The 10,476-nt window shown below is 64.2% G+C and overlaps 1 protein-coding gene across 1 annotated transcript; it reads left to right on the plus strand.

Moving 5' to 3' along the window:
* Positions 1-549: 549 nt before the first annotated feature.
* On the plus strand, positions 550-9,490 carry CRTC2 (CREB regulated transcription coactivator 2). The gene is made up of 14 exons (XM_030302363.1): positions 550-737; positions 3,421-3,522; positions 3,611-3,727; positions 4,258-4,319; positions 4,844-4,912; positions 5,065-5,168; positions 5,272-5,301; positions 5,442-5,506; positions 5,589-5,638; positions 5,758-6,008; positions 6,312-6,742; positions 7,852-8,106; positions 8,548-8,734; positions 8,862-9,490. The coding sequence occupies exons 1-14, from the start codon at positions 585-587 to the stop codon at positions 9,080-9,082; spliced, it is 2,097 nt and encodes a 698-aa protein (XP_030158223.1). The 5' UTR covers positions 550-584; the 3' UTR covers positions 9,083-9,490.
* The last annotated feature ends 986 nt before the right edge of the window (positions 9,491-10,476 follow it).

The raw sequence follows: 10,476 nt of genomic DNA on the forward strand, positions 1-10,476 counted from the left end.
AGTATCTGATTCATTTGTCTTGGGGAAGGGGTGGGCACGTGGCCAGTCTGAGAGGGCTTGAGTCCCAGATGTTTACAGGGACATTACCCTGCTCTCCCGATTCTCATTCGGGCCTGAAGACCCACATTTTTCTCCTTTTGTCTCTTCCTTCTTCCCGCCCTGTCTCCACCCCTTCCCTTCCTCCCCTTCCCCTTCCTCCGCTGCATCCCGCTCCCCTTCGCGTTCGGAGCCTCGGGACAGCTTTAGAACTACTCTTCCCAGCCTGCCCCGTGCGGGGAGGAGCCCAGGGAGGAGGAGTCAAGTTCCCAGGCCCCGGAGCCACAAGGCTGCTGGGAAATGGGGTCCGCTTCCTGTCCGCGCCGCTCGCCCGAGGCCGCGCAAGGGTCACGTAAACAAACTACAGTTCCCGGCGGCCCCCGCGCGGCAGGTCCGGGCTAGGCTGGGGCCGGGTTCGCGGTGCTCGCCGAGGCGGCGGCGGCGGCGGCGGCAGCGGCGGCGGCGGCTGCGGCTGGAGGCGCGGGCCGGGGCCCGCGGCGGGGCCGGGGCTGGTCCGGGAGGGTGGCGGGGAGGGACGCGCGGGGAAGATGGCGACGGCGGGAGCGAACGGGCCCGGCTCGGCCACGGCCGCAGCTTCCAATCCGCGCAAGTTTAGTGAGAAGATCGCGCTGCAGAAGCAGCGTCAGGCCGAAGAGACGGCGGCCTTCGAGGAGGTGATGATGGACATCGGCTCCACCCGGGTGAGGGGCCGCCCGGGCAGCGGGAGCGGAACGAGCAGCCGCGGAGCGCGGAGCCGGGAGGCGGGGCGGGGGCGGGCGCCAGCGCGAGGGAGGCGGAGCGGGGCCGCCGCCGTCCGGGAGGCGCGGGCGGAGGGCCGAGGGGCCGGAAGACGGGCTTGCGGGGGAGGCCGGGGCTCGCGGGAGCCTGGGGTTGGGGAGCGAGCGGGGGCCGCGTGCAGAGAGCGCATCCCCGATCGAGTCCCCGGGGACGCTGCTGCCAGCATCCCCGAGGCGGGGCCGGGCCGGGGGCATGGTCCGCCGGGCCCAGCCTGGCGCCTCCGAGTTGGTGATGTCCTCCGGTCGGTTCCCTCTGCCCAGTTGTGCCGCTCTCGGCACTTTCGAACCTCCGGGAAAGGGCCCCTTGAGTGGTTTGAGTCGCAGCGCCGGGTCTAGTGGGGCAGGAAGTCCCCTCCTGCGTCCCTTCCCTTTGCTTCCTTTTTCAAATATTTCTTGTGGTTTCCTGACGTGAATGTAGGTGAGGACCATTGCGCACAGACTGTGCTTGATGTTTTGCTCTGGCCGCCGTGGAGGGGAGGTGGAGACTTTGAGGCTCCAAAGCGGGTAACCAGTTGGCTATAGGTCAGGTTTGCTGAGCTTTCTAGGAAGATGACTGCTTAATGGGTCGGTTATGAGGTGTCGGGCAGGGTCTTCTATGTTTGGGAATATTCTTTTCTAAGTAGTTCCAGAAAGAAAGCATCCTGGCCGAGTTGCCTTTGAAGCCCCTCTGGCCTTGGTTTCTTGCTTCCCAGGGCTGGGTGTCAGAGGGAGTGAGGGTGGGAGTTGGCCCAGCTGGGAAGCAGCCCTTGTTTAGGGACACGTTAGTCTCCAAACAGCAGGTGAGCGTGTTGCACTGATCCCTCGTGGCAGGGAGCTGGAAGGAACCTCAGGGGACATAGTGGAACGTAAATACCATATTTGAAAGCTCTTTCTGCTGGGCTGACTGTGGTCGTGTCTGTGACCGTGACTCTGGTTGTATGCTTGCGTGTGTCCAACCCTAAACTGTTAGTCTTTCTTGTGTTTTTTTTCCTTTGAGTTTCCAGAGACCGTGTGTTCTAGTTTGCGGGGGGGGGGGGGGTCAGAGCAGAGAGAGTTAGGTGGGGAGGCAAATCGCGTGTGCCTGTGCACACACACCCCTCCAAGTGCCATGAGGTTCCTGATCCAACTTTGGACTGCTCTCCTTTAGGAGGCAAGAAGGTGGGCGAGGGGCACCGCTTGAGATGCTGCCCTCTGTCTGGACTGTGACTCCAGCACAGGTGTGGGGGGACTTGAGCATCTGTGTGCGCAAACAGAAAGGCCGTGAGAAGTTCAAAGCTGAGATTTCTGTCTTTGTAGTGCTTTGGTTTGTCAGAACGCCGCCTCCACCCACCCAGCCCCTGGGCTGCGCATACATGTCTAGTGGGCATACAAGGCCAGGGCTTGGGGACCCAAGAACCTAAAGCCAAAGATAAGACATCTGGGGCTTAGCTGGTTATCTGGCCAGCAGAGAGGGCTCCTCAGAGGCAGACACAGCTACAGGGGCCTGTGCTACTGAGAGGCTGGGTCATCACACACAATAATAGCAATTCGAGCGGCCCAAACGTTCACATCGTGTCCGCTAAGCTCAGTGGGCCGACCTCTTGGAACAGAAAGTCACTTTTGACGTTGGCCTGTGCACAACAGTACATGACCCCCGGAAGCCCACCAGTCGCCCTGGGCCTGGGTTTTGGTTAGCAGCAGCGTCTGCGTCTCAGAAGTCGACGCTCACCTCTCTCAGACGGGCTTGAGACGTGTAGACAGGCAAACACCACGCCAGCCCGAGGGTTGTGCCTCCAGGTGCGTCTCCGCAGGGTGGGGGTCAGGTCAGGGAGACGGCTCTGGCCCAGGCTGAACTGGGGCATTCCTCACCCCCATTCTCAAGGTTCCCCTGGCAATCCAGAGCCTTTAGAACTAGTTAGAAGGGGGCACCTGGCTGGCTCAGCTGTGGAGCGTGCGACTCTTGATTTCAGGGTTGTGAGTCTGAGCCCCCGCATTGGGTGTAGAGATTACTTTAAAATCTTGGGGTGGGGGGAGAACTTAAACAGAGGATGGCTTCTTGGTTTTGGCACTGTTTTTCCAGCTCGGAGAGCCATCATTTCCTGGATATTCTAGTTCTGGTGGTGCAGGCTGTCTGTGTGGCTTTCCTGAGCCTAGAAGCCTGTGCCCTCCGGAGTGGGATGGGGACAGGCCGGCGATAATGGCTCCGTGGCATCCACCGTGGCCTGCCCCTCACGTGCCAGTTAGTCCTAGACGCATCTGGAGGGGAAAGTGGAGGTGCCTCCTAGGCACCCTTCCCCGGAGTCAATCCACGTGACTAGCCTGGGGGCTCCTGGCAACCCCTCAGGGACTCTGTTTAGACCGCTGCCAGCGGGGACGGGCCGCAAGCAGAATGGCAGGCCCCGCCTGGCAGGGGGATGCCCGCCGTCGGTGGTGGTGACGAGAGTGGCCTGCAGAAGAGCCAGGGCAGTTTCTGCACCAGGTCTCAGCGGACCCGTCCCCCGGCACGGCCTTTTCTTCGGGTGGCCCTCCGGGGTGCGCGGGCAGTGGTGGCACACAGGTGGCAAGGGTGGCCCACGGGGACAGCGGTCAGGGTCCTCCCTGACGTTGCCGTCTGTCCTCCGTGTCTCAGTTACAGGCCCAAAAATTGCGACTGGCGTACACGAGGAGCTCCCATTACGGCGGGTCTCTGCCCAACGTTAACCAGATAGGCTGCGGCCTGGCCGAGTTCCAGGTGAGTGGGCGCCGGCCCTGGGGGGTGGGGGGGGAGGGCACGGGCGCCCGGGCAGCTGCCCCTTTGACTTCTCTGTGTCTTTTGGCAGAGCCCCCTCCACTCGCCTCTGGATTCGTCTCGGAGCACTCGGCACCACGGGCTGGTGGAGCGGGTGCAGCGAGACCCCCGAAGGATGGTGTCCCCGCTCCGCCGCCACCCCCGCCACATATCCTTCCCGGAGGGCGGTGGGGCGGGGTTCCCGGGGAACTCGTGGTGGGAAGGGACTGGGGTCCTCTCCGGGCCTCCCAGAAAGGCCGCCCCCTGGCCCGCGCGTCAGCGCTGGCTCCCGTGGCGGTGAGCCCCCCCCCCCCCCACCGGGCCGTGCCTCAGTCTCTGGCTGGCACAGTCTTCGGCCTGCTCTTTGCCGCCAGAGGCAGGACACGTGTCTCCTGCCGGAGGGGGCTTTGGGTCCCTCTGCACTTTTTCTTCCTCGCCTTTCTGTTTCTGGCTTTCGGTCCTAGAGGCTTTTGTAGACCCGTTTCCCACGCCCTGTCTGCTTGGTCTCCTTCATTTTTCCAACTCTTCCGGGCCTGGTTCCTTTCTCTCTTCCTTTCTTTGGCCCTGCTGTCGCCCCTTGCAGAAGAGGAGGGGGTGCTTGTTTCTGGAACCGGCCTCCTGTGCTGCCCCCGCTACTCTCTCGCCTGGTCTCTGTCCCCACTGCCCCTTCCTCCCTTCTCCTTAACTGGTGCTGCTCACGTCGACAGCTCTCCCTATAGTCCTGCCTACTTGTCTCCTCCCCCGGAGTCCAGCTGGCGGAGGTCAGTGTCTAGGGCAGACGGATCTCCTGTCCACTCTGACGTGTCTCTGGAGGGAGCTTGGGTTGGGGCTAGGCTGGGAGGGTGGGGGCGGGCGGAGTAGGTGGGTCAGAGTCCGGTCTTGGCCATGTTGACACGGGCGGCCAAGCCTCCCAGCCCAGCCAGCGCGGGACCAATGGGGACCGTGGCCGGCCGGGGTGTGTGTCGGGAGGAGGCGGAGTGGGCGCCCGAGGCGGAGTCCTGGCCCTCAGGTGTCTGGACCTCCCCGCTCACGTCCGACTCGGTGCCTACACCGCACAGTCCCGCTGGCCTCCACGACGCCCGTTCCACTTGTCCTGGCAGAGAGAAGTTCACAATTTCCAGATCCCTTAGCTTGATCGCGGGAGAGGGGTCACGGGTCACAGGTAGCAGAAGAACCGGAAAAGAGGCGCGGCCCTGGCTGCCCAGCCCCGGCTGTCTCCAGCCCCGAGCCTGCTTTCCTGTCCATCGCTAGCCTTCCTCCTGGTGACCCTGTGTTTCCACCCCAGGACGATGCCCTGGGGCAATTTCCCTGCAGAGAAGGGGCAGCTGTTTCGACTACCATCTGCTCTGAACAGGTGACGGCCCTGGCCTTCTCGGGTCGCGTCTCGTACCGCAGTTTCTGGGCCCTGCTCCCCCGCTCCACGCTGTCCCAGCAAGCACTTTCCCCTGTGGAGCAGGGCCCGGGGCCGGGAAGCCCGCTCATCTCAGCCTCCCCCCCACCCCCCAGGACAAGCTCTGACTCTGCCCTTCACACCAGCGTGATGAACCCAAGCCCTCAGGACACTTATCCAGGTCCCGCCCCTCCCAGCATCCTGCCCGGTCGCCGCGGAGGTGAGCGGCCCAGGCCTCGGGCAGGGCAGGGAGTAGTTTCCACGGCTCAAGCCGGCGCGCGGGGAAGTGCGTCCCGGAGCCAACTCTTCTGCATCCTTTGCAGGTTTTCTGGATGGTGAGGTGGATTCCAAAGGTACGTGTTCCTTGCCGTGTGCGGATACTGATGGCAGGGGGTTTCTGGGCCAGAGTCGGGGCTTCGAACAGGGCCGGGTGCAGGACTCCCGCGTCCCCAGCTCCGTCGGCCGCTCTCACGGCCAGTCTTTCTCTTTCAAGTCCATGGTGCCGAGGAGAACTTGCTGGACGACAAGCACTTGCTGAAGCCCTGGGACGCGAAGAAGGTCGGTGTGGCCCACGTCCCTCTTCTTTCCACGGGCCAGGTCCTCCTTGGCCCTTGCTAAGTGTTCTTCCTTCTCTCCTCAGCTGGCCTCCTCCTCCTCCCGGCCTCGGTCCTGCGAAGTCCCTGGAATTAAGTAGGCACCTCCGGGAGGCCGGCGGAGGGGCTGGGGGAGACGTGGGAGGCTGGCGTCCAGCCCCCTGCCCCCCCGACCGCGGCCCCCACGTCCCCCTCTCTGTCCTTTCCCCCCCACAGCATCTTTCCGTCTCCTGACCAGCCTGCCAGCGTGCCTGTCCTCCCGCCCGCCATGAACACGGGAGGCTCCCTGCCTGACCTCACCAACCTGCACTTCCCCCCACCACTCCCTACCCCCCTGGACCCTGAGGAGACCGCCTACCCCCACCTGAGCGGGGGAAGCAGTACTTCCAATTTGACCCACACGATGACCCACCTGGGCATCAGCGGGGGCCTGGGCCTGGGCCCGGGCTCGGGCTATGATGCGCCAGGTGAGTGTTCCCGGAGTGCTGCCTGGCTGGAGGGGCGAAGGGGTGGGGGGCTTGAGCACCTGGGACCCTCCCGTGACTGCACACACCAGTCCACCCCAGGATTCCCTCACGGCAGATGTGGCTTTTTCTAGAAAGGTGATGAGGGCAGCCTTCAGGCGGGCCGTGCCGGCCTCACTGTCAGGGACAGAGCAGGGAGGACATCGCCTTGCCGCTTCCATAGTCTGGTCACTGCTACCTGTTCTGGGCAGAAGGGGGCCCAGCTCCCATCAGTAACGTTGGCATCTCTGGTTTTTGTCTGTGCAGGACTTCCTTCCCCTCTCAGCCACCCACCCTTGCAGGCCTCCCTGAGCAATCCCAACCTGCAGGCCTCCCTGAGCAATCCCAACCTGCAGGCCTCCCTGAGCGGTCCCCAGCCCCAGCTCCAGGGCTCCCACAGCCACCCCTCACTGCCTGCCTCTTCCCTGGCCCGACACACACTGCCCACCGCCTCCTTGGGCCACCCCTCACTCAGCGCCCCGGCCCTCTCCTCTGCATCCTCCTCCTCTGCCTCGCCCCCTGCCCTGGGTGCCCCCCCTTACCCAGCTTCTACCCCCGGGACCTCCCCCCGCCATCGCCGTGTGCCCCTCAGCCCCCTGAGTTTGCCCGCGGGCCCAGCTGACGCCAGGAGGTCCCAACAGCAGCTGCCCAAACAGTTTTCGCCAACAGTGTCACCCACCTTGTCCTCCATCACTCAGGTATGCGTGGCTCCCTTCCCTCTGTGTCTCCCTTGCTCTTCTCTTCCTGCTGAGAGCTCTCCCTCCCCCCTTCAGCTTTCCAGATGTCTGTCCTCACTTCTGAGCTCCCGTGTCCGCCCTCCCCTCCATTCCTCTGCCCCTCTCGCCTCCCCGCTCCTGAAGAGTGCAGGCCCCGGGGTCACATCCTGGCCCCACGTCTTGCCAGCAGCCGCCTCCCTGGACGGGTGGTCAGGAGGGCTGCCGTGGTCTGTGGGCCTCGCGTGCTCACCTGTAGAATGAGGATGCCTTTGTAAGGGTCACGGGAACGGTTGACGGGACGTGCTTAGGCCAGGCCGGCTCAGGCGCACGCTCCAGACATGCCAGCTTGGTCCTTGCCTTGCCTCCCTCCCTCCCTTCTTCCCATGCTGTCTGTCTGTCTGTTCTCGTGTCGCCATCCTGTCTCATCCACCTCTCCCATGGCTGTTTCGCACCCACTTCCCAGAGGCGGAGGCTCTCAGATCACACGGCCTCGGCTCCGTTCTTTGTTTTCAAGAGGAGGACGTTGGCCCCAGGGAAAGTACCGTCCAAGCTTACTCTGCAAGTTAGGAGGAGTTGGGACCAGACTGGGCACCTAGCTGAGGGCTCCTTCCTCCATGCCGAAATGCCCGCTCTTCTTTTCTCTTGCCCCTCCTCCTCCACCCCCTTCCCTGGAATGCGTGTTGTGTGTTCCATCTCGACGCAGGTCTCCTTTCGTGGAGGAAAGACTAAGGCCAGGCCAGCAAGGGCTCTGCTCCCTCAGAGCCTGGAGCGAGACCCACGCCCCTCTCCCCGCCCCCCTGCCGCTGCTGCTGGCCTGTGGGATGGGTTGCAAGTACTTGCTTGCTGACGGTGCTTAGGAACCACTTAACTTCTGCAGCGAATCCCGAATCCCGAGCAAGTTGGGCTCAGACTCATTCCCTCCCTTCCGGGCCCATACGCACGTTGGGAATCTGCGCCCAACCCCGGGGTCGCCCCGTGGCACCGTCAGCTTTGTGTGGAGGATGGTTGCAGCCTAACAGGGTGGGGAACCCCAAGAGTTCCTCTTGGCGGCGCACTGAGGGCTAAGCTTCTCCCTTTCTCCTTGCCTTCAGGGTGTCCCCCTGGATACCAGCAGACTGCCCGCTGACCAGCGGCTGCCTCCATACCCGTACAGCCCCCCGAGTCTGGTTCTGCCCGCCCAGCCGCCCACCCCAAAGCCTCTGCCGCAGCCAGGGCTGTCCTCTCAGGCCCGCCCGATGCAGCCCTCAGGCAGGCCACCGCACTGTGGGCCACTGTACCCGCCCAGCTCCGGGGGGCACGGGCAGCAGTCTCACCACCGGCTGATGAGTGACTTCAGCCTGGGGAACGTGAGTGCCCAGGTCTCCGGCTCAGCAGCAGGGGAGGGCCCATGTGGGATGGCCGGTGCGCTCTGAACTGGGAGAGCTGGTGGGGGTGGGGGTGGGGGATCACCCCCTCCAGGTACCGGCACTGCCGGTCTGAGGCTTCTCTCCTCCTGCGTTTGACCCCCGCTCCTGCCCCTGGCCCTCAGCTGTCCCTGCACAGCGTGCCCTCTGCCGGCTGCCGCCCTGACTGGCTCTCTTCCCGGCATGCACGCGCTCTGTCCCGGCGGGTGTGGCACCTGCTCCGGGCCCCGTGCTCGCTTCTGCTGCTCTGCTTGCTGTCTTCACCCTCTCCTCTCATTCCTTGGGATGGGGGTGTGGGGGGGGGTGCTTCTCTGGGCCGAGGGGGGCAGAAGGGACACGCCGGTCCGAAGCCCGCTTCCTCAGGGTCTGTCTGTGTGTCCATAGCCAGAGCAGTTCAGCATGGAGAGCCCATCGGCCAGCCTGGCGCTGGACCCCCCTGGCTTTTCTGAAGGGCCTGGATTTTTAGGGGGCGAGGGGCCAGTGAGTGGCCTCCAGGACCCCCATACCCTCAACCACCAGAACTTGACCCACTGTTCCCGCCATGGCTCAGGGCCCAACATCATTCTTCCAGGTGAGCGGCGTGGGTGGCGACGGGCAGGGAAGGAGGAGAGGACACGTTTGCCGGCGCGTCACGAGACTGAGGAGTCTCAGGAGAGTTTTCCGGGCCCGGCTCTCACCCTTCTCTTCTGCCCACACAGGAGACTCCTCCCCCGGCTTCTCTAAGGAGATTGCCGCAGCCCTGGCCGGAGTGCCTGGCTTCGAGGTGGCGGCGGCCGGGCTGGGGCTGGGGCTGGGGCTGGAGGAGGAGCTGCGCATGGAGCCCCTGGGCCTGGAAGGGCTCCACATGCTGAGCGACCCCTGTGCCCTGCTGCCCGATCCTGCCGTGGAGGACTCTTTCCGCAGTGACCGGCTGCAGTGAGGGGCCTCATCGGCGTCCGTCTTCTTGGCCCTGCCCTGTCACTGGTCCTTTCCTTCCTTCCCCCTGGCCAGTAGAGACTCCACTCTGCCCCCTAGATCCTCTTTCTACCATGAACGAGGGATCCCAAGAATGAGAAAAAAGCAAGGGGTCTCGTCCAGGTGGCCCCTGAACTCTGCACAAGGGGCGGGCCTGGGGGAGCTGGAGGGAGGGCCTAAAGCACTTGTAACTTTGAATCCTCTGTCTGGAGGTCAGAGCCTGTTGGAAGGCAGGGATGGAGGGGAGCCCTGGAGGCGGGGCTTGCCCTGCGCCTGGGGGGTGGGCGGTGCCAGCCCCTCCCCACTCTTCCCCTTGCAACGCAGGAGAGAGCCAGAGTGGATATTATTTTTTATTAAATATATTATATGTTAATAAAAAAATCATATCAAGCTTTGGCGTGGTTTCTATTGTTGGATATGTATCTGGGGGTTTAGAGGGTCCTGGGGCCCTCTTCTCAGCGCTGTTGTGGTTTGTGGAGGGGCCTCAGCCTCAGAATCTGTACCCAGCGTTGAACTTGGGCGTCCAGGCTGGATGAGGACTCCCAGGGCAGCACATGTGCCCCTCCCGTGCCCTCCCACCCCACCTGTCCAGGCTAGGCTGAGCGTGGGGACAGGGGGCCCTGGCTGGCCAGGCGCAGTGCTGAGGCCTGGCAGTGAGGAGGTGGCCGATGGCTGAGATGGCAGTCCGAAGTTTACCCAGGGGCAGCTGGCTCCGAGGAGGCTTTCACACCAATTGCGGATGCCAGGCAGGACTCAAGCTGGGTGCCGGGAGAGCCTAGGAGACAGTCGTACCTGGGCAGCCTCGGTGGGATGCTCCCGGGTCTCTCGCCACTCGCCTGGAGAGGCTTCCCCTTTCCGACTGCCCTCTGCCCTCCATGCTCTTCCGCACTCACCAGTCAAGGGAGTGGTGTCCCCTTCGGCTCCCCTGCCCCCCTGCTTTCCCTACACCCCACGATGCCGGCCTCTCCTCTTCCTCTTTCCAAAGCCCTTGTCTTTTTCAGAAAAGGGAACTGAGAGCTTGTGGCCGAAGCCAACAGGGAATGCAGTGTCCCCTAAACCTGGAAGTAGGGGTGTCACAGGGTCGGCGCAGCCAGCCGGGGCCTCCTGGGCCACATGTGACCAGGCCCGGCGGCCTGCGTGCAGGGGGCCCTCCCGGCCGCCAGGGGTCGCGCTGCAGGCGCCGGGCGGGCGCGGCGGGGTCACGGCCGGGGGTGCGGGGTTGTGTGTGTGTGTGGGGGGGGGGGGGGGGTTGAGGGGCTCAGGGAAAGCGGGGCGCGCGGACGAGTGCGGCGCGGCGCCCCGGCCGCCTGTCCCTCCGTCCGCCGCCCGGCGGGAGCGAGCCGAGCCCGGCGCCATGTC

This window comes from Lynx canadensis, chromosome F1, assembly GCF_007474595.2.
Source record: "Lynx canadensis isolate LIC74 chromosome F1, mLynCan4.pri.v2, whole genome shotgun sequence".
Taxonomy (NCBI): domain Eukaryota; kingdom Metazoa; phylum Chordata; class Mammalia; order Carnivora; family Felidae; genus Lynx; species Lynx canadensis.

What these genes read in the sequence shown, in the direction of transcription:
- CRTC2 (XM_030302363.1), top strand. Translation starts at nt 585, where the DNA reads ATGGCGACGGCGGGAGCGAACGGGCCCGGCTCGGCCACGGCCGCAGCT. An exon ending in TGGACATCGGCTCCACCCGG is followed by an intron (nt 738 to 3,420) that starts GTGAGGGGCCGC and finishes TCCGTGTCTCAG; the next exon opens with TTACAGGCCCAAAAATTGCG. An exon ending in TCCGCCGCCACCCCCGCCAC is followed by an intron (nt 3,728 to 4,257) that starts ATATCCTTCCCG and finishes GGTGCTGCTCAC; the next exon opens with GTCGACAGCTCTCCCTATAG.